The sequence below is a fragment of the Rhinopithecus roxellana genome, chromosome 8 (assembly GCF_007565055.1).
Source record: "Rhinopithecus roxellana isolate Shanxi Qingling chromosome 8, ASM756505v1, whole genome shotgun sequence".
Lineage (NCBI taxonomy): Eukaryota > Metazoa > Chordata > Mammalia > Primates > Cercopithecidae > Rhinopithecus > Rhinopithecus roxellana.
In genome coordinates, this window is record NC_044556.1 from 87,314,199 (window position 1) to 87,337,248 (window position 23,050).

Sequence of the window (23,050 nt, forward strand, 5' to 3'; positions counted from 1 at the left end):
CAAAAATTAGCCAGGCGTGGTAGCACGTGGCTGCAATCCTAGCTACTCGGGAGGCTGAGGCAGGAGAATCCCTTGAACCTCGGAGGCAGAGGTTGCAGTGAGCCAAGATCGCACCACTGTACTCCAGCCTGGGCAACAGAGCAAGACTCCGTCTCACAAAAAAAAAAAAAAAAAAAAAAAAAAAAAAAAAAAAAAAAAAAAAAAAGAAAGAAAATGAAAAACGAATGTTGATAATAGTGATAAGCATAAGTCTCATGATCCAAAGCAAAAGCAATGAGGCTAGAGTCTGAACCATAAGCAGTACCGTCTCACCCAAATCTATTTGGCTTCTCAGCTTTGGAATGTGAGTAGTTCAATTTCAAATAGTGAGGGATTTATCCAAAAAATGTATCCAAATCTATTCAGTTCCTGAGTTCAAACAGTGAGATCTTGAATAGTGACAGATAAAAAGTATAGGGTACTATATTTTTTATCTACTTATACTTTTTAGGGTAATAAGGAATTTTACATTTTTAGCTTTTGGAAATAAGATCCTCCCGTAACTACTACTTGAGCATGTTTTCAGCAATAACCTACATACAAATATGAGAGGCCACCTGCTTCTTCCCACTGACACCAGCGCCTCCCTCATCCAGGCCTTTGTTCTCTGCTCAGGTCATTTACCTCCTTCCTTCATCTTCTTGGCCTTCAGGATTCCGCTGACACATTGCATTCTTGGGAGAACTTTCCAATTCCAAATTATGGACTAGCTGCTCCTGCCCTGTGCTCTTCGCTTGGTGACTATTCTTATCCCTTTTCAACCCTTTTCACACTGTTTTGTGACTGTCTCTTTACCTGTCTGAATGCTGTATTAATTTGGATATTTGGCTCCTTCCACAGAGACCAAAATATAAATGGCTTAAGCAACGTAAAGATCACACACACAAGTCAGGCAAATCGACCATCTGAGGGGTGAGGAAACTGCCACAAGGGTTGCCTACGATCCTGGTTCCTTGTGTTTTATTACTTTGTCATTCCCTAGGATGTTGTCTCCATTTACAAGGTCAAAACAGGTTCATCATCAGCTCCTCACTCTCTAGCCCCGGGAAGGGCAGCATGGAGTTAAAATGACAGGCAGCACCTTCTTTTTTAAACAAATTATGACTTTTCAAGGACATAGCCAGGGTCTTCACTTCTGGGAGAAGGTGTATGAGTTTAATGTAGCCTGCCCTGAGTTAATGATGGGTTAATGCAACCCAAGTCACTTCCTTATAAGGATGTAACCAGAAGCTGTTCCCATCACTTCTGTTTATATTATACTAGCCAGATGTTTGTTAGTCACTTTCCTGGCAGCAAGAGCCCTTCTTACTAAAAGGTAGAAGGAAAGAATGGACATTATGGGGCGATAAGCTCTCTGCCACACACACCACACTGGACATTAAGTTCTGAGTTTGTTCACCATTATGTCAGTAATGCTCAGTACAAAGTGTTTAATGAAATGGCTAAATCTTTGACAGTGCTAGAACAGAGGATATAATTCCGGGAGTTTCTGAACAGAGGACTGGATCTTTTTCAATAAAAGAAATAAAAGTTAGACCACTGTAGACCAGAATTCAGATGGTTCCGCGAGTCCCCTTGAACAAGCTCTGAACCTTTTTCTTTTTGATGAAATGGGGATAATGCTATTTGATCCCTAGTATGAGTTGGGAGTGTTAAAGAAGATAACATTTGGCAGTGTGTAGTACACAGATCATGCTGAAAAATATGATCTTCCCTTCCATTTGCAGAAGTGCTGGCAGCATCCGCTGTCACACTAGCTGTCGCAGTATCTGCCTGCTGTTCAATCTGTACCATACCTGACTGGCAAAGCCAACGAACACGCAGCCAGTCTGCTCTCTTATGCATTCTAAATTTTATGTCGAGGTTAAGCTAAACTACCAGCAAGTTGGATACTTAGACCTAATATTTAATTGTCAAGAAGATTTTTGCTTTTTCTCATAACCCACATCTATGATATACCTGTGTTTCTCAGGATTGGGTGGATGTCAAGCAGAGTTGAATCTACTCCTCAAATTTAAGACCTTCTGGTGCATATTCCAATTTTCCCTTCAATTTTTTTTTTTTTTTTTTGAGACAGAGTCTCACTCTGTCACCAGGCTGGAGTGCAGTGGCATGATCTTGGCTCACAGCAACCTCCGCCTCCTGGGTTCAAGCAATTCTCCTGCCTCAGCCTCCCGAGTAGCTGGGACTACAGGTGCGTGCCACCACACCCAGCTAATTTTCGTATTCTTAGTAGAGATGGGGTTTCACCATGTTGATCAGAATGGTCTTGATGTCTTGACCTCGTGATCCATCCGCCTCGGCCACCTGAAGTGTTGGGATTACAGGCCCGAGCCATCGCACCCGGCTTCCCTTCATTCTTAATCACCTACCTTTAGTATGTGATCCTGATTTGCCTTTTTTTTCTCTTTTGGTGCTCCTTCTTCTGGTGTCCTAAGGTACCCTCTTCTTCATGCCCTTTCACTGGGCATGGTCATACTCTGCTGAGATGTCTGAATCCTTCTGCGAACTCCTCAAAAAAAGGACTGTGTTAGCTGGGCACAGTGGCTCAGGCCTGTAATCCCAGCACTTTGGGAGGCCGAGGCAGGCGGATCATGAGGTCTGGAGATTGAGACCATATTAGCTAACATGGTGAAACCCTGTCTCTACTAGAATTACAAAAAATTAGCCAGGCGTGGTGGTGGGCACCTGTAGTTCCAGCTACTTGGGAGGCTGAGGCAGGATAATGGCCTGAACCTGGGAAGTGGAGCTTGTAGTGAGCTGAGATTGTGCCACTGCACTCCAGCCTGGGCGACAGAGCTAGACTCTTCCTCAAAAAAAAAAAAAAGGACTGTGTTTTATTGACCTTTGCAACCCTGATTTGCGTTTAGTAACATTTTTCATCACATTTTTGTAAACTTTTTTTTTCCTTTTTTTTGAGACCAAGTCTCGCTCTGTTGCCCAGGCTGGAGTGCAATGGTGCCATCTCGGCTCACTGCAACCTCTGCCTCCCAGGTTCATGCGATTCTCCTGCCTCAGCTTCCTGAGTAGTTGTGATTACAGGTGCCTGCCACCAAACCCGGCTAATTTTCATATTTTTAGTAGAGATGGGGTTTCACCAAGTTGGCCAGGTTGGTCAAGAACTCTGACTTCAGGCGATCCGCCTGCCTTGGCCTAGTGCTGGGATTACAGGCATAAGCCACCATGCCCGGCCTTGCAAAAAAAAATTTTTTTTTTTTTTGTAGAGATGGGGGTCTCACTATGTTGCCCAGGCTGGTCTTGAACTCCTGAACTCAAGTGATCCTCCCACTTAGGCCTCCCGAAAATGCTAGGATTACAGGCATGTGCCACTGTGCCTGGCCCACATTCTTGAAAGCAGCCTAAAAATTTCTGTAGAATGAAGTGAAGTAAAAATTTAAGAAGAAGGAAAAGTAGGTAACCAGACCCATCTATATATAGCTTCAGGATATATTGTGAGCAACACTATAAATGACAAGTTGAGATTAAACACAGCAAAAATCAAGCCCTTTACAAAGTATTGCCTAGGGACTCATCAGACATATATAGAGGCCAAAGGAGAGTCAAATCTGGGACAGTTTGAATATCATAATGATAATAAAGGATAATATATTAAAAAATGGTAATGCTTGAGTTTGACGAGGAATGGACTTTATAGTTTCAAAGTAACTTCCCATAAAATACACATACATTACAAAGTGAAAAAAAAGAGTGAGGAGTAACTTTATAGTGTGAGAAGCCTGGTAGAACTACCTTAAGTGATCACAGTGAACATCATGAGTAACAGGACAAACTGAAATTGCATGCCACATGATGAGTGCACAGTGTCACTTTGTAATCTGCCAAAGATGCATAACTTGAGTGTAATCACAAGGAAAACATCAGACACATCCTCACTGAAGGCATTTGACAAAGTAACTGGCCTGAAACCTTCACAAGGGTCAAAAGTCAAACCTGAAGAACTGTTCCACACTTTAAAATAGATTAAAGAACATAGCAACTAACTGCAGTGGCCTCCTTTTAAAGCAGTGGTCCCCAACCTTTTTGGCACCAGGCACTGGTTTCATGGAAGATAATTTTCCCTCAGATGGGGCTGGGGGAGGTGGTTTCAGAAAGAAACTGTTCCACCTCAGATCATCAGGCATAAGATTCTCATAAGGAGCGTACAGCCTACGTCCTTCAAGCACACAGTTCACAATAGGGTTCACGCTTCTATGAAAGTCTAATGCTGCTGCTGATCTACCAGGAGGTGGAGCTAAGGCAGTAATGCTCGCTCGCCCACCACTAACCTCCCACTGTACGTGTCCTGGTTCCTAACAGGAGACAGATAGGTACCGGTCTCCAACCTGGGGATAGGGACCTGTTTTAAAGGACATTATCAGGACAACTAGAGAAACTTGAATGGAGGAAGACTGAATGGAGATGGCAGCGATGTTTCTATGTATTAATTTCCTGACTTTGATGAAGGGTTATGTAGGAGATGGTTGCGGAGGGCGGGGAAGGAGTTCTGTGTAACTTTTCTGTATAGTCAAAATGGCTCAAATAAAAGTTTTATTTGAAAAATGTAACAGTCATTTTATTTCAGCAGTTTAAAAATTTTCCTTTTTCTTAAAGAGGAAGAAGGCATTTTCCCACAAGGCTGGCCAGATGGGAAGAATCTTCAGCTTCAGCTTGGCCTCATTCACTTGAAAATAAAATATTTACATGAGGCCGCACCTGTGTCCAGCTGAAAGCAGGTCCTTCAGAGAGTGTAGAGGATTCTCTGCCAGCTTGATGGGCTCCTCTAAGCCAGCTGCTGGAGATGTCACCAGCTGAGGGAGTCCTGAAACTGTTTATACATGATTTGATCCTGTAAGGAGGGAGAACACAGAATATAGAGTCCATCACTGCTTGCTATGGGCTGAATGGTGCCCCCCAGAATTCACATGCTGCAGTCCTCACCGCAGGACCTCAGAATGTGATTCTAACTGGAGAGAGGGTCTTTGTAAAGGAGACTGGATTAACATGAGGTCATACAGGTGGACTCTTATCCAATATGACTGGTGTCCTTACAAAAAGAGGGGATTAGGGCACAGGAGGGAAGAGCATGTGCACAGAGGGAAGAGCACGTGCACACGCTGGGAGAAGACAGCCGTCAGTGAGGACAAAGGCTTCAGAAGAACCAACCCTGCCCAATACTCTCCAGAACTGTGAGAAAATAAATTTTCCATTTTTTAAGCCACCCAGTCTGTGGTACTTTGTCATAGTAGCTCTTGCTGACTAATTTACTATTAAAGAGAGGTGACATTTTACTTTCCTGCATCTAAATCCTAATCTAAGTCCTATACATGCTGCTTTCCATAGGGGTCTCCCATGACTCTCAAAACTGTTGACCGAAGTTTTCCTAAAATATCAGGTCAAAAGATTCTTATGCCTATCTAATTAGTGAAGAAAGCACAATTCTAAACTACACTGAAACCAGATGGAAAAGAGGCAAAAGCAGAAGCTTCTTCTTTTTTTTTTTGAGACAGAGTCTCGCTCTGTTGTCCAGGCTGGAGTGCAGTGGCACAATCTAGGCTCACTGCCATCTCTGCCTCCCAGGTTCAAGGGATTCCCCTGCCTCAGTCTCCTGAGTAGCTGGGACTACAGGTGTGCACCACCATGCCTGGCGAAGTTTTTGTATTTTAGTAGAGATGGGGTTTCTTTTCTTTTTTTTTTTTTTATACTTTAAGTTCTAGGGTACATGTGCACAACATGCAGGTTTGTTACATATGTATACATGTGCAATGTTGGTGTGCTGCAACATGAACCACTGTGCCAGGCCGGGAAAGTAGAAGCTTCTTACACTATATTACTGTTCATAAGAAATTGCCAGACTGGGCCGGGCGCGGTGGCTCATGCCTGTAATCCTTGCACTTTGGGAGGCCGAGATGGGCAGATCATGAGGTCAAGAGATCGAGACCATCCTGGGTAACACGGTGAAACCCCATCTCTACTAAAAATACAAAAAAACTAGCCAGGCGTGGTGGCGGGCACCTGTAGTCCCAGCTACTCGGGAGGCTGAGGCAGGAGAGTGGCGTGAACCTGGGAGGCGGAGCTGGCAGTGAGCAGAGATCACGCAACTGTACTCCAGCCTGGGCGACAGAGCGAGACACCGTCTCAAAAAAGAAATTGCCAGAATGTTTGCCAGTGTGGTTTATCTACATTTTCAGCAACAATGTGTAAGAGTTCCAGGCCAGGCTTGGTGGCTCACGCCTGTAACCCAGTACTTTGGGAGGCTGAGGCAGGTGAATCACCTGAGGTTGGGAGTTGGAGACCAGCCTGAAAAACACGGAGAAACCCTTTCTCTACTAAAAATACAAAAAATCAGCCGGGCATGGTGGCGCATGCCTGTAATCCCAGCTACTCAGGAGGCTGAGGCAGGAGAATAGCTTGAACCCAGGAGGCGGAGGTTGTGGTCAGTTGCGATCATGCCATTGCACTCCTGCCTGGGCAACAAGAGCAAAACTCTTGTCTCAAAAACAAAAAAAAAAAGTTCCAGCTGTTTCATGTCCTTGCCACTATTTAGTGTTGCCAATCTTTTAAATTTTAGTCATTGTGGTAGGTGTGTAGTAGAATCTCACTGTGGTCAAATTTTTTTTTTGTTTGTTTGAGACTGAGTCTTGATCTGTTGCCTAGGCTGACATGCAGTGGTGCAATCTTGGCTCACTGCAACCTCTGCCTCCCAGGTTCAAGTGATTCTTCTGCCTCAGCCTCCCAAGTAGCTAGGACTACAGGTGTGCACCACCACACCCAGCTAATTTTTGTATTTTTAGTAGAGATGGGATTTCACTATATTGGCCAGTTTGGTTTCGAACTCCTGACTTCGTGATCTGCCCACCTCAGCCTCCCAAAGTGCCGGGATTACAGGTGCGAGCCACCACGACTGGCAAATTAACATTTTAAACGTTGGGTGGCAATTCCACTCCTGTGTATTTATCCCAAAGAAATACTTGAAGTGTGTTTTTCTTCTGTGTTTATTTGTTTGTTTTTGAGACAAGGCTTTGTTCTGTAACTGAGGCTGGAGTACAATGGTGTGATCATGGCTCAATGCAGCCTCAACCTCCTGGGCTCAAGTAATCCTTCTGCCTCAACCTCCTAAGTAGTTGGGACTATAGGGGCATGCCACCATGTCTGGCTAAGTTTTAATTTTTTTTTGTAGAGACAGGGTCTCACCATGTTTTCTAGGCTGATCTTGAACTCCTAGGCTCAAGCCATTCTCCCACCTCTGCCTCCTGAGTAGCTGAGATAACAGGCATGGGCCACCGTGCCCAGCTCCAGAGTGATTTTTTTTAACCCTTCTCCCACCTATGGTGAAGATGTTTTTATTTCCCTGAAATGTATGGGTAAGTCCCTATGGCTTAGTTTAGCTCCAAGAAATACAAAGCCATTTGTCAAAAAGGGTAGAGTAGGTCAAATGATACTTGAATTAGATGATTAAAAATTCTGAGACTATGGAGGCAGAAGAGGTCATTCTCTCTCTGAATAAACAGTTGTTAGAGAATCTAGTTAGGAAAACTGTGCTCCAGTCCCTAAGAAACATATAAAATTAAAATCTCTCAAGAACATTCTCACAAAGGCAATTATTTTGCTTGTTTTCAGATCAAAATGAACCATGTAATTTCTTTTTTAAGGAAGTAGAAGTAGTATACAAAACAATCTGTAAAACAGTTTAATTCATGAGGTCATATCTACTGGTCTAAAATTCTAGTTTCCTTCATACATTTAACAGCATTGCTTACCTTTTTTGATATAGATGATCTTACTTTCTTGAAAGCTTCTTCAAAATGCTTATGACTAATCTTGAGTTCACCTATGGAGCAAATGCACAAATATACACATCTCAGTATGGTATGCTAACCGACTTAGAACTTAACTTCCTTTGAAAGACTTCGAAGTTGGCCAGGCGCGGTGGCTCAAGCCTGTAATCCCAGCACTTTGGGAAGCCGAGACGGGCAGATCACGAGGTCAGGAGATCGAGACCATCCTGGCTAACCTGGTGAAACCCCGTCTCTACTAAAAAAAAACAAAACAAAAAACTAGCCGGGTGAGGTGGTGGGTGCCTGTAGTCCCAGCTACTCGGGAGGCTGAGGCAGGAGAATGGTGTGAACCTGGGAGGCGGAGCTTGCAGTGAGCTGAGATCCCAGCTTGGGCGACAGAGTGAGACTCCATCTCAAAAAAAAAAAGAAAGACTTCGAAGCTTTCAAGGGGTCCACTAAAGAGATCAGTGCTGAGATGGGCTCTATTCTTTTTCAGAACAGTATTCTAGCCAGATATATTCTGCTCATCAGATTTTAATCCAAAACCACCCTAAGAGACCTGCCACTCATAAGTTGGTACTTTTTGTAGGCTTCTTTGCATTGTTTAACTTAATGGTGATGTTTATGAAGAAGAACCAGAATTATTCAGATAATTCAAATAAATTTAACTGGGAATAGAATGTAGGATTCCATAGTATTAATATTTAAGAGTATGCAACACACAATGAGATCTTATGAAACCATAATATCATAGAATATTTTATATATAAAATATCTCAGCACTGGATTAGAAGGGAGCTTTAGGTCGGGCGTGGTGGCTCAGGCTTGTAATCCCAGCACTTTGGGAGGCCAAGGTGGGTGGATCACGAGATGAGTTTGAGACCAGCCTGACCAATATGGTGAAACCCCGTTTCTACTAAAAATACAAAAAAAATTAACTGGGTGTAGTGGCACATGTCTGTAATCCCAGTTACTCGGGAGACTGAGGCAGGAGAATCGTTTGAACCAGGAGGTGGAGGTTGCAGTGAGCCAGATCATAGCACTGCACTCCAGCCTGGGCGACAGAGCAAGACTCCGTCTCCGAAAAAAAAAAAAAAAAGAGACAGGGTTTTGTTCTGTCACTCAGGCTGGAGTGCAGTGGGGCAATCATAGCTCATTGCAGCCTCAAACTCCTGGGCCTCACTCTCAAAAGTAGGATTACAGGCATGTACCATCATGCCAGTCTAATTTTTACATTTTTTATAGAGATGGCGTCTTGGTTTTTCACACAGGCTGCTCTCAAACTCCTGGGCTCAAGCAATCCTCCTGCCTCAGCTTCCCAAAGTGTTGGGATTACAGATGTGAGTCACCACACCCAGCAGACAGTTTTTTTTCCGCATATGCACTCAAATAGTAAAATTAAAGAGACTGTCAAATGTGAAGGATGGTGTAAAGCTGTTGAGACGACCCCAAAGCATCAAATAATACAATACACAGAGCTTGTATTTTGAAAGGAAAGTCTCAGTATATGGAAAGTTATTCCAAATTTCACTTATCTTGTATATTTTCTAAGGTCTCCAATTTAGGCCGCATTTTAACAGGCAAGTAGATATCACCTTAGCAAAAGAATAAGGTTTTCCAGAATTGATAAGCAGCCCAAACTCATGATGAAGACAGTGAATGGATCCATTTGCCTATAGGGACAGTACTCTTTATTAGAGCGGTACTAAATAACTTTGCTATTATTATAATTGTCAGCAACAGAGGTTACCTAATATTTCAGAACAGCTTCTAACAGTCTCATTAGAAAAACGTTAGCTTTAATATCATAGATAATAGACACTGGAAAATGGTCATTTTCCAGGGCAACAGTGGTTTTAAGTATCATAATCAGAATTGAGAGATTCTGGAGAGAATCGTACCTTTTTCATTTCCACTCTTCTGTCTTGCCATTTCCTGTCTCAGGGCACAGACAGAAGCTTCTCTTACCAAAGCAGAGAGATCTGCGCCCCTACAATAAAATAATAGTGATTTATATTCCTAGATACTGCAAAATCCCAGAAAAAACCCATATAAGTTATATATTAAATAATGAGGAAAGAAAGTGACCAATAAAGATGAGAAATAAATTGATTATGAATCAGTAGGAAAGAGCTCTAAGGTTTTTTTTTTTTTTTTTTTTTGGGGAGATGGAGTCTTGCTCTGCCGCCGAGGCTGGAGTGCAGTGGCACAATCTAGGCTCACTGCAAGCTCCGCCTTCCGGGTTCATGCCATTCTCCTGCCTCAGCCTCCCGAGTAGCTGGGACTACAGGCGCCCACCACCACGCCTGGCTAACTTTTTGTAGTTTTAATAGAGACGGGGTTTCACCGTGTTACCCAGGATGGTCTCGATCTCCTGACCTCGTGATCTGTCCGCCTTAGCCTCCCAAAGTGGGGACTACAGGTGTGAACCACCGCGTCCAGCCTGCTCTTAGCTTTTACGTAAGATATTTCTAGGCCAGGTGCAGTGGCTCACGCCACTTAGGTGGGAGGATCACTTGAGCCCAAGAGGTGGAGGTTGCAGTGAGCCAAGATCGCACCACTGCACTCCAGCCTGGGCGACAGAGTGAGACTCTGTCCCAATTAAAAAACAAAAACAAAAACAAAAAACTAAACTCAAGAAGAAAGGAAATGATGGAGGAAACAATACAATGCATAAAAGGCTAAAGTGCTGACTAGCATACTCATGTATTACATAACGTCTAAAGTAAGCTTATTAAAAAGTCATTTATGGGCTGAGCACAGTGGGTCGTGCCTGTAATTCCAGCACTTTGGGAGGTGGAGATGGCAGAATTGCTTGAGCCTGGGAGGCATAGGCTATAGTGAGCCTGAGCGACAGAGTGAGACCCTGTCTCAAAAAAACCCCAAAAAAGTCACTTATGGCTCCAAGTTCAGAAGGGAAAAATACAAACCCTGGAAAGTCTTTAATGCAGCTGACTCAAGTTAAAACTGAATGAACACATCATAAGTTACTTAAAATATGACAAATACAAACAGGCCTTCACTTATTTAATTATTTCATGTAATAATATGCTGAGTCAGCACAGTTCTGAGTTAAATGAAAGACACTCATTGCACTACTTTACAGCTGAAACAGGATTCTTGGAGATTCTTTGAGAAAGTGTTTGAATTTGGGGATAAAAACCTCACTTCTATTATTCAGAAGTCTTGGAAAGAAAAGATGAAAATAAAAAATGAATTTTTTTAAAAAAACCTCATCTCTGGACATTAAACTTATTATATAATGTTGATAATCCTCATACTATATAAATTTTTTTTTTGAGATGGAGTCTCACTCTGTTACCTAGGCTGGAGTGCAGTGGCACGATCTTGGCTCACTGCAACCTCTGTGTCCCGGGTTTGAGTGATTCTCCTGCCTCAGACACATACTATATAAAAGTAAAGACCCACAGAGCTTAAATGTTCAACTGAATCTGGTGTTTTGTTGGCTAAATGTTAGGGTTGTAACATTATTTAATAATCACATGCCCGCTGGGGTATTCATTCCTTCCCCCAGTATCAAATCTAACACTGATGGAGACACCATTAACTAACGCAAACAGACAGCTAAAGACTGTAGTAGTGTAGTATCTCTCAAACTGTGATTATAGTGGCAAGAAAATCCAAAATGTACACCATTCAACTTTAGCCCTAACCCCTTCACAGACTGACAGCCTACTTGGTATATCAAAAAGATTTAGACCAGGGCAAGTTCCGCCACCAAAACCACCTCTGTTACTGAAAATCTTTTCAGATTTGAGAACTTAAAGCTGTTATTATTATTTTTTTTTGTAGAGATGGGGTCTTACTATGTTGCCCAGGCTGGTCTTGAACTTCTGGCCTCAAACAATCTGCCCGCCTTGGCCTCCCAAAGGGCTAGGATTACAGGTGTGAGCCACTGCTCCCGCCCTTAAAGCAGTAAACTACTCAAGAAGTAGTCCCCTAAGCAGTAAGGTCATTTCTTTATTTTTAATTTTATTTATTTATTTATTTATTTTTGAGATGGAGTGTTGCTCTGTTGCCCAGGCTGGAGTGCACTGACATGATCTCAGCTCACTGCAACCTCCACCCCCTGGGTTCAAGCAATTCTCCTGTCTCGGCCTCCCTAGTAGCTGGGATTACAGGCGTGCGCTACCATGCCCGGCTAATTTTTGTATTTTTAGTGGAGACAAGGTTTCACCATGTTGGCCAGGCTTGTCTCAAATTCCTGAACTCAAGTGATCTACCCACCTCGGCCTCCCAAAGTGCTTGGATTATAGGCATTGAGCCACCGTGCCTGGCCACATCATTTAAATAAAGACTGGTATGGATTTGATTCCTAACTAGGGGGTGAGGCACATCCTATTTAAGGGAAGGTAGGGGCATTTACATCTGCATCTCACCACCCCTCCCTGAGACTGATGAATTTCTCTTCATTGAGAATCACTGCTACATTAGAAGGACATAATAGGGCAAAAAAAGGGCCGGGCGTGGTGGCTCACACCTGTGATCCCAGCACTTTGGGAGGCTGAGGCGTGAGGGACTACTTAAGCTCAGAGTTCATGACAAGCCTGGGCAATATGGCAAGACCCCATAATTACAAAAATTTTTTTTAAAAAATTAGCTGGGCATGGTGGCGTGCACCTGTAGTCCCAGCTATCCGGGTGGCCGAGGTCAGAGGATTGTTTCTCAACAAAGGAAGTAAAGGAAGTAAAGGCTACAGTGAGCCATGATCATGCCACCGTACTCCAGCCTGGGTGAAAGAGGGAAACCCTGTCTGGAAAAAAAAAAAAAGAAAGAAACAAAACAAAAAGCCATTGGGGGTATTGTCTCTGTTAGTTAAACTCTGTGTACCCAAATTGGGAAAGTTAACATTACTTCAAAACACATGAAGAAAAACTTAACAACTGTAACCACCACAAACATAGGAAGGAAGAAGGCAGAAATGTCAGATTTCCTGATGTTACTACAGGCTAAGTGGAGGTAAAAAGGTGTGCAGTGAAAATGCATCCTGAGGGCTGGAAAATGTGGCAATTGTAGATCAGTCTCTTTTAAATGCTGATGCACCAGTACATTTGTGAAGGACAGCAATGCTGATTAGGGTAGGTTAAGTACCAAGAGTCAACATATGAAAGGACTCCCCTGTTCCCGGGAATTCCTTCAGAGCCTCCAAATGTGCAGTCTCTTCTCTAAGAAGGGAGATGCCAGACACTTTATATGCTTCATGGGATACCTCATTTAATCCTCCCAACAATCTGCTGAGGTGAGCATCATCACACCTCATTTTATAGATGAGGAAATTGAACCCCAGAGAGTGAATTGACTTAAGATTTAAACACTTACGTATAGCAATCACAGCGAAGGTCACCAGCAATTGCTTCCAAATTTACATCTGCATCCAGTGGTGGTTTGGTACCATTCTAAGTAAGAGAGAAAAATGATTTTTCATTGAAGTTTTAAAGACCATGCCGGGCATGGTGGCTCATCCTGGTAATCCCAGCACTTTGGGAGGCCAAGGTGGGCAGATCACCTGAGGTCAGGAGTTCGACACCAACCTGGGGAACCTGGTGAAACCCCGTCTCTACTATAAATACAAAAATTAGCCGGGCATTATGGTACACACCTGTAGTCCCAGCTACTCAGGAGGCTGAGGCATGAGAACTGCTTAAGCCCTGGAGGTGGAGGTTATAGTGAGCAGAGATCACGCCACTGCACTCCAGCCTGGGCGACAGAGTGAGACCGAGTCTCAAAATAAAGATAAAGACCATATTCATCTACATGATAGGTTCTTAATAATGGCTGTTTGACTAAATGAGTATAACTGACTTCCAGACCAGTGCTGTTAAGATTTATACAAATTTCAATGTTGAGAAATGAGGCTAAGAAGCAGATTCCAAACTTGAGAAAGCTAAAGGCAAACAATTTATGCTCATGAAGTTTGAGGAATTTGTGTACAGCTGCAGCAAATACTAAACACCATCAACAAGAATGAACCAGCACCTCGATCTTTCCAAAGGTGAAGAAACACATTTTCTTTCCAGCTTAAATACGGCAAATACTTAAGCAATGCTTAGTGTTGGTATGAGGCTGGCTAGGACGGGAGAAATAATACTGAACCTGGCCAGGAGAGAAGGAGCAGTATTTGCTCTATAATAAAAGCACAAAGTCCTCTGAGCTCAGTATATTCTTTCTTAATCATTTATCTAACACTCAATCCTGATTTTGGTGCCAATTCCCCTTCAGCTCATTTCAAGAGACATTAGCAATGACAAGTATGCTGCAACTTAGAACTCAGAATTTCTCATGAGACTGGATGTAGAGAAAACAAACCAACACAGAGTTTTAACACTTAATCCAGTACCTTGCTTGCATACATTATGTTTAATAATATTTTTAGTGACAAACTGCAGAGGCAAACAAAACGAGCTTTGTCTTCCCCCTAGGGTCTTGCTCTGTCGCCCAGGCAGGAGTGCAGTGGAACAACCACAACAGACTTGACCTCCTGGGCACAAGAGATCCTTCTACCTCAGCCTCCGGAGGAGCTGAAACTACATGCGACCATGCCTGGCTAAGCCTGAGTCAAGATCGCAACACTGCACTCCTGAGTAGCTAGGACTACAGGCACATGCCACCACACCTGGCTAATTTTTTTTATTTTTAGTAGAAATGGGGTTTGGCCAGGCTGGTCTCAAACTCCTGGCCTCAGGTGATCTGCTCACCTCAGCCTCCCAAAGTGTTGGGATTACAGGTGTGAGCTACTGGGTCTGCTTTTTTTTAGAGATGGGGTCTTGCTATGTTGCCTAGGCTTATCTCAAACTCCTGGTCTCAAGCAATTCTCCTGCCCCAGCCTCCCTAAATGCTGGGATTACAGACATAAGCCACTGCACCCAATCAAAACAGTTTTTAATTATTTAAAATGTGTGACAGTTGGATGGTAAGCTTATGAGTATTTGCTTATTATTCTCATTCATAACCTATATATACATTGCATATGTTCTTTCCTGTGTAGCAAATACTGTATTATTAAGTAACTATTTTAAGAAGAAACACGGCCGGGCGTGGCAGCTCGCACCTGTAATCCCAGCACTTTGAGAGGCCGAGGAGGGCAAATCACCTGAGGTCAGGAGTTTGAGACCAGCCTGGCCAACATGGTGAAACCCCGTCTCTACTAAAACAAAAATTAGCTGGGCATGGTGGCGTGTGCCTGTAATTACAGCTACTCGGAAGGCTGAGACAGGAGAATCACTGGAACCCAGGAGGCCGAGGCTGCAGTGAGCCGAGATCATACCACTGCACTCCAGCCTGGGTGACGGAGACTTGGTCTCAAAAAAAAAAAAAAAAAAAAAAAAAAAAGAAAAGAAAAGAAAAGAAGAAACACACACAAAAGTGAATAAACACAAGCCATTAAGCTTTTCTCTTTTTTTTTCTTTGAGACAGAGTCTGGCTTTGTCACCCAGGTTAAGTGCAGTGGCGCAATCTTGGCTTACTGCAACCTCCACCTCCCGGGCTCAAGCCATCTTCCCACCTCAGCTTCTTGGGTAGCTGGGACTACAGGCACCCACCACCACACCTGGCTAATTTTTGTATTTTTTTGTAGAGATGGGGTTTCACGATGTTGCCCAAACTGATCTCAAACTCCTCAGCTCAAGTGATCTGCCCACCTTGGCCTCCCAAAGTGCTGGGATTACAGGTGTGGGCCACAGCACCTGCCCAGTAAACTTTTTTAGTGTAAAGCGTCAGCCTGGCAAAGTGCTCCAGGCACAGGATTCGGTGACCTGGCTGAGAGGACTGGAGTTGCCAGCCTTGTGTACTAGTTACCTGTTGCTCTGTCCACACTCACACACCAGCCTCTTACTGCATCCCTGCAGGGCATGTTCAAGAACTGCATAAATTATACATCTGTTAGTTGCTATCACTAAATAAAATGGACATGTTATCTACCACAGGTTCAAGAAACAGTTAATTTCCCATTCAATCCATTTTGACCTGGGACCCAAACTATGATCTTAGGCAAACAACCTTGTGCTTTTTCCTCTGAGTAGTAAAACTAAAGGGTCAGAATGTAGGATCGCTAAGCATCTTTTACTGTAAACAATTTTCAACTGAGTCAGGATAGTGGTCAATCCTGGGGGCAGGTAGGAGTGGGCAGTGACTGGAAACAGAAGGGCAGCTTTTGTAGGTGTGGGAATGTTCTATTTTATTGTGGCAAAACATACAAAAAACTGACCATTTCAACCATCTTTCAGTGTACAGGTCAGTGGCATTAAATCCATCCGCATTGTTGTATCACCCCTATCCGGCTCCAGAACTTTTCTGTCTTCCCAAAAGAAAACAATGCATCCAATAAACAGTAACTCCCCATTCCTCCTGCCCCCGCCTCCCAATCCCTGGCAGTCACCATTCTACTTCATAATTCTATGAATTAGACTTGGAGTGTTCTCTTTCTTGATCTGGAGACTTTGTTTTTAACAATTCATGGAGCCGGACATTTACCACTTTTTAATTTTTTTTTTTTGACTCTCTAAATCTACTTTACATTTACCACTTTTCTGTAGGTGTATCACACTTCAGTAAAAAGAGCTAAAAAGTGGAAATAACACTGGACGAGGAATTAGAAAACCTGAGTTTTAAAGTTCGGATTTGCAACTGAATGGCCCTTATGGAAGTTTGTTAACTTTATTATTTATTTAATATTTTTGATAATAAGAAACCAGTATCTTATCTCCAGATGAGTATATATAATTTTGTGCTATATTTGAGAGGGAAGGGGGGCATCAGTGAACATACAATAGTGATTTCTTAAAATGAAGACTAGCATAGACTTTCTTGCTATGGTGGTGGGCTGCCACATTAGGTAGGAGCCCTTATTAGGTGCTTTCTGTGATTTTAAGAATCCATCAACTTACCTCAACTGTCACACTGTCACATTAACTGTACGGATCTTCCCTAAGGACACTCCACGTGCTGTTAGACAATCTAATCTCAAACTATCTAGTGTCCTGTTTTAATCAAAAGCTCAATCATAAGAAGACAATTATTTCATACTTCGCAATATCTAAATTCTACCCTTGGATTAAGCCGGACCTCCACGAGGTCCTGTGCACCCTCAGAGTACATTTCTTGGACCTTCATCAAATTGTTTAATGAACTGGCTTTGAGTAATACCCTCAGTTTATATTAAGAAAACGACAAGCCTCAGTCCCGAGAGGCTTATTGTGTTTACGTCAGAAATATTATTAAAGACATTGTGCATCACATCTTAGTGTTCTCTTTGTGAGGACCCAGAGGAATTTTTCTTTTTTGTGTCTCACTCTGTCGCCAGGCTGGAGTGCAGTGGTGCAATCTCGGTTCACTGCAACCTCTGCCTCCCAGGTTCAAGTGATTCTTCTGCCTCAGCCCCGAGTAGCTGAGATTACAGGCATGCGCCACCACGCTGGATAATTTTTGTATTTTAGTAGAGATGGGGTTTCACCATATTGGTCAGGCTGGTCTCAAACTCCTGACCTCGTGATCCGCCTGCCTCGTGATCTACCCGCCTCGGCTTCCCAAAGTGCTGGGATTACAGGTGTGAGCCACAGCGCCCAGCAGAGGAATTCTTCTCACATTTGCATAGTGGGAGCAATTGTTGGCTTTCTATTCTTAGCATACCCTTTGTTTAAGAAAAATCTTTTGTGAAAGAAAGCTCAGTATATAAAGGAACACAATAAATAAATGAGGTGGGGTATGAGCTTCAGAAAATGAATTCATTGTTACACATTTAGATACTCTCAGAAGTTTCCTAATTCTTAGAAGATTAAACCTTTAGAAAAATAATTTCAAATACCCTCGAAAGAAAGTAACAAACTGTCCTTTTTTTTTTTTTTTTTGAGACAGAGTCTCGCCCTGTGGCCCAGGCTAAAGTGCGATGGAGTGATCTCGGCTCACTGCAAGCTCCCCATCCCGGGTTCAAGAGATTCTTCTCCCTCAGCCTACCAAGTAGCTGGGATTACAGATGTGTACTACCATGCCCAGCTAATTTTTTGTATGTTTAGTAGAGATGGGTTTCACCATGTTGGCCAGGCTGATCTCTGATCTCGTGATCCACCCACCTCGGCCTTCCAAAGTGCTGGGATTACAGGCACGAGCCACCACGCTCAGCCAAACTCTCCCTTATTTGAGGGCATGAGGTGTACTCTACCTAGGATACCTCCAAAAGTTTCTATAGCAACATTACTTTCTAATTAGTAGAAATAAGGGCTAAGGAATCTTTGGATCATTGAAATCAAACTATTCTTTCATTGAATATGGTAATCTTTCTGACTTATAGTAAGAACTAAAATGAATTCTATTTATTCTCAAGTGAGAGCAATGAGAAGAATTTTATTTTATTATTTTTTTTGAGATGGAGTCTCGCTCGTCGCCCAGGCTGGAGTGCAGTGGCGTGATCTCAGCTCACTGCAAGCTCCACCTCCTGGGTTCATGCCATTCTCCTGCCTCAGCCACCCGAGTAGCTGGGACTACAGGCGCCCGTCACCATGCCCGGTTAACTTTTTGTATTTTTTAGTAGAGACGGGGTTTCACCGTGTTAGCCAGGATGGTCTCGATCTCCTGACCTCGTGATCCGCCCGTCTCGGCCTCCCAAAGTGCTGGGATTACCGGCTTGAGCCACCGCGCCTGGCCGATATCTTCCTATAATTCTTATTAGGCATTATATGTTATGAAATACTCAGGTTCAAAAAGTAATTCAAGACATGCTACTACTTTTAACAAATATTTTCATTTGGTCATATAAATCTATTTTTTTTTTTTTTTGAGATGGAGTCTCACTCTGTGTCCAGGCTGGAGTGCAATGGCATGATCTCGCTTCACTGGGTTCACACCATCCTCCTGCCTCGGCCTTCCGAGTAGCTGGGACTATAGGCGCACGCCACCACGCCTGGTCAATTTTGGTATTTTCAGTAGAGATGGGGTTTCACCATACTGGTCAAGCTGGTCTCAAACTCCTGACCTCAGGTGATCCACCCACCTCGGCCTCCCAAAGTGCTGGGATTACAGGGGTGAGCCACCATGCCCAACCAACTTTATTCTTAAATCTATTCTTAATTACATATCAGAGTTTAGAATCATTAATGCTTTCTTGTTTTGTTTTGTTTTGTTTTGTTTCGTTTTGAAACGGAGTTTCACTCTTCTTGCCTAGGCTAGAGTGCAATGGTGCGATCTCGGCTCACTGCAACCTCTGCCTCCTGGGTTCAAGCGATTCTCCTGTCTCAGCCTCCTGAGTAGCTGGGATTACAGGTACCCACCACCATGCCTGGCTAATTGTTTTTTGGTATTTTCAGTAGAGATGGCGTTTCACCATGTTGGCCAGGCTGGTCTCGAACTCCTGACCCCGTGATCCACCCGCCTTAGCCTCCCAAAGTGCTGGGATTACAGGCGTGAGCCACCGTACCTGGCCCACTCACTCTTCTTTTATGAAACTTAGATCCCAAAAGATACGAAGAAGTTGCTTTGACCCACAAATTTTTTTTCAGACTTTTAAGAACAGGACTAAACATCTTTATTCTAATCTCTTTATAATATTTCAGATGTTAATAGAAGAAAGAGAAAACTGTATATAAAACAATCTGGGAAATTAAAGTCAAAAGCCAGCAAACTGAAATAGAAAGGGTAAACATTCAAAATGCCAATTTTCCTCACTTTGTTGACTTACAAACAACATACATGGGCAGGAAGTCTGCCTTGTGACTTCTTCCCTCTGAAATTAGATATTGTGCTTCCTCTTCCTCTCACTCTGCCCTGCTTTAGCCATCAACAAAGTTTTTTAAACAAAAACACTCATGACCTCTGAAGGATGAGGTTAAGATAAGGATGTGAAATTGCAGTGCTAATAGCCCTCTTGAGAGAGCACCAGGCTGACGCAGACAGACAGGGCACAGGGAGGCTGCATGTGGGTTCTGCTCCTAGGCAACTCTGCCCAATGAGGTTCCAAGTCTTAGAATAGGACACAGTAAGAATTGAAGCAAAAATGCACTCTCAAGACAAAGAGAATAAACTAACAAAAGCCCTTCTGCTGTTGGCATAGACAGAGGCTGAGGACTGACTATGCAGCAGTCTAAACCACAATCTACAAAAGTTGCTTTTGGTCAGGCAAGATGGCCAAGATTACGCCTGTAATCCCAGCACTTTGAGAGGCCGAGGTGGGCAGATCACGAAGTCAGGAGTTCCAGACCAGCCTGGCCAACATGGTGAAACCTCATTTCCCTAAAAATACAAAAATTAGCCAGGTGTGGTGGCACGTGTCTGTAATCCCAGCTACTCGGGAGGTGGGGTTCGTCCTCCTCAGCCTCCGAAAGTGCTGGGATTACAGGTGTGAACCACCATGCTCAGCCAAAGTTGACCTCTATTGAAATGTCTTTTCTGTTTTTTTTTTTTTTTTTTTCTTCTTCCATATTCACAACTTTGTGCTTGGAAGCTGTAGGACTCCTCTCTGTTACCCACACCATTTATACCAGATGACTATTTTTTTTTTTTTTTTTTTGGAGACAGAGTTTTGCTCTTGTTGCCCAGGTTGGAGTGCAATAGCATGATCTCAGCTCACCACAACCTCTGCTTCCCGGGTTCAAGCTATTCTCCTGCCTCAGCCTCTTGAGTAGCTGGGATTACAGGCATGCACCACCATGCCCAGCTAATTTTGTATTTTCAGTAGAGACGGGGTTTCTCCATGTTGGTCAGGCTGGTCTCGAACTCTTGACCTCAGGTGGTCTGCCTGCCTCAGCCTCCCAAAGTGCTGGGATTACAAGCATGAGCCATCAACAAGCATGAGCCATCACGCCCGGCCAGATGACTATTCTATACAGACAGACAAACCAAATACATACATACATACATATATAGTCATGAGAGAAAATCTGAAAATATAAAGCAAATGAGCACTCTGGGAGGCCAAGGCAGGCAAATGAGACCAGGAGATCGAGACCAGACTGACCAACATGGGGACACCCCGACTCTACTAAAACTACAAAAATTAGCTAGGTATGGTGGCCCATGCCTGTAGTCCCAGCTACTCGGGAGGCTGAGGCAGGAGAATCACTTGAACCTGGGAGGCAGAGGTTGCAGTGAGTAGAGTAACGTCTGACATGTAGGCTGATAATATCAGGTAGGTCTTGTTGCTCCAAGCTGGCTGGGCCCTTACAGTGAAGCTGTGGTGCTCTCCTACTACACATAAATAATTCCACAGAATACGGACATTAGACAAGGCCATTCTGCGACCATGAAGGATCAAGACAGAAATGAGAACACTCTGTAATGAAGTCTGAACATGGACAAAGCACAAACTCTGTCCAAGACACAAAAATGACCAAACATCTGCCATCTTAGCTAATATAACTACTGTTTCTTTGCCAATCACAGTTTTAGCCTTGGTCTAATCTTCCTTCCGTTTAGGCAAGATTTATTAAGTCACCCAAATATAGAATTATGCTTGCTTTTTAACAGCCATTCAGGGCAAAGGCCGTTATTAAATCCTTCCCAAATTTAACACAAATCCCAAATCAATTAAGTCCTAATACCCTCTTACTGAGATATGCCCCCAATTCCCCATGGAGTACATTCTCCTGCACTACAAAGAGTAATAAGCCCAACTTGTTCAACTACATGTGTGCTCTTGGTGGGGTTTGGTTGAGGAGCACTAACAAAGTGGAAAAATGATGCATAATGCCATCTCCCAGAGGCAAGCACTGTATGTTGGCATATTTCCTTCTTGATGTTTTTCACTGTATGTCTTTATAAATATAGTTGAAATCGCCACACTATTCAGTCACCTTTATTTACTTCTCCTCCTCAGGAATAAATTAATACATTTGTCATTGTTTCATAAACATTCCTATTATCATCTAGAAGGCAAGCTCCTGATAGGTAAGACAATGTCTTACGTTTCTCAGTCTCTATACAATCAAGGATGTATTTAGTTTATAACAAATACTTATTGATGAAGTGGGATACTTTTTTTTTTATTTTGAGATGGAGTCTCACTCTGTCGCCCAGGCTGGAGCACAATCTTGGCTCACTGCAACCTCCACGTCCCAGGTTCAAGTGCTTCTTGTGCTTCAGCCTCCTGAGTAGCTGGGATTATAGGAGCACACCATCACACCCAGCTAATTTTTGTATTTTTGTAGAGACACTGTTTTGCCATGTTGGCCAGGCTGGTCTTGAACTTCTGACCTCAACTGATCCACCTGCCTCGGTCTTCCAAAGTGCTGGGATTACAGGCATGAGCCACTGTGCCTGGCCAAAGTGGGGTACTTTGAATATTCACCCCTTGGTCTGAGGCCTAATGATTTTGGCAAATAGCACTGAAATTCTAGATTAATGAAGTGTAAAGTTGTTCTGGTGTGAGTACCATACATTGAATGAAACACAGCAGGAAGAATGAGCCAATCATTCTTTTGGTTCAAAATCTGTAAGTCTCTGAATACCACATGCCTCATCTCTGGCACGTCTAGAAATAAATACCAATCCAACTTTTCTCTTTAGTTCATGAAATCCCAAGGACAAGTGTGAAAGCATTATCATGTCACCATGACTACAGGAAATTCTTATGATTGGATATGTGTGTGCTTATTTGTATATACATACACACCCACATACATTGACCAAAGCAAACAAAATCTCACTATCATAGTTCCTAATGACAGAGGCAAGGAGGCCAGGCATGGTGGCTCACGCCTGTAATCCCAGCACTTTGGGAGGCCAAGGTGGGCGGATCACTTGAAGTCAGGAGTTTGAGACCATCCTGGCTAACACGGTGAAACCCCATCTCTACTAAAAAATACAAAAAATTAGCCAGGTGTGGTGGCGGGAGCCTGTAGTCCCAGCTACTCGGGAGGCTGAGGCAGGAGAATGGCGTGAACCCGGGAGGCGGAGCATGCAGTGAGCTGAGATCTCGCCATTGCACTCCAGCCTGGGCGACAGGGTGAGACTCTGCCTCAAAAAAAAAAAAAAAAAAAAAAAAAGATTGGGTCTTGCTCTGTTGCCCAGGCTGGAGTGCAGTGGCGTGATCACAACTCCCTGGAGACTTGACCTCCTGGTCTCAAGCAATCCTTCCACCTAAGCCTTCTGAGTACACGGTACTACAGGCGGATGCCACCATATCTGGTTAATTTTTTCTATTTATAGTGAGACAGAGTCTCACTATATTGCCCAGGCTGGTACTGAACTCCTGGGCTCAGATCTGTCCAGCTCGCCCTCCCAAAGTGCTAGAG

The 23,050-nt window shown here is 43.4% G+C and overlaps 1 protein-coding gene across 3 annotated transcripts in view; it reads right to left on the bottom strand.

The window, feature by feature from the left end:
• Positions 1-4,559: 4,559 nt before the first annotated feature.
• Positions 4,560-23,050, bottom strand: part of NVL (nuclear VCP like) — a 97,519-nt gene continuing 79,028 nt past the window's right edge. The window contains exons 20-23 of one of the 3 annotated variants that reach the window (XM_030936717.1): positions 13,155-13,231; positions 9,716-9,804; positions 7,797-7,867; positions 4,560-4,885 (exon numbers count right to left, since the gene is read on the bottom strand). In XM_030936717.1, the coding sequence (XP_030792577.1) occupies positions 4,841-4,885; positions 7,797-7,867; positions 9,716-9,804; positions 13,155-13,231 (282 nt within the window). In that variant the 3' untranslated portion in view covers positions 4,560-4,840. Of the gene's footprint in view, positions 4,886-7,796; positions 7,868-9,095; positions 9,488-9,715; positions 9,805-13,154; positions 13,232-23,050 lie in introns of those variants that run through there. The other 2 variants (XM_030936719.1, XM_030936718.1) reach the window with 2 other exon arrangements.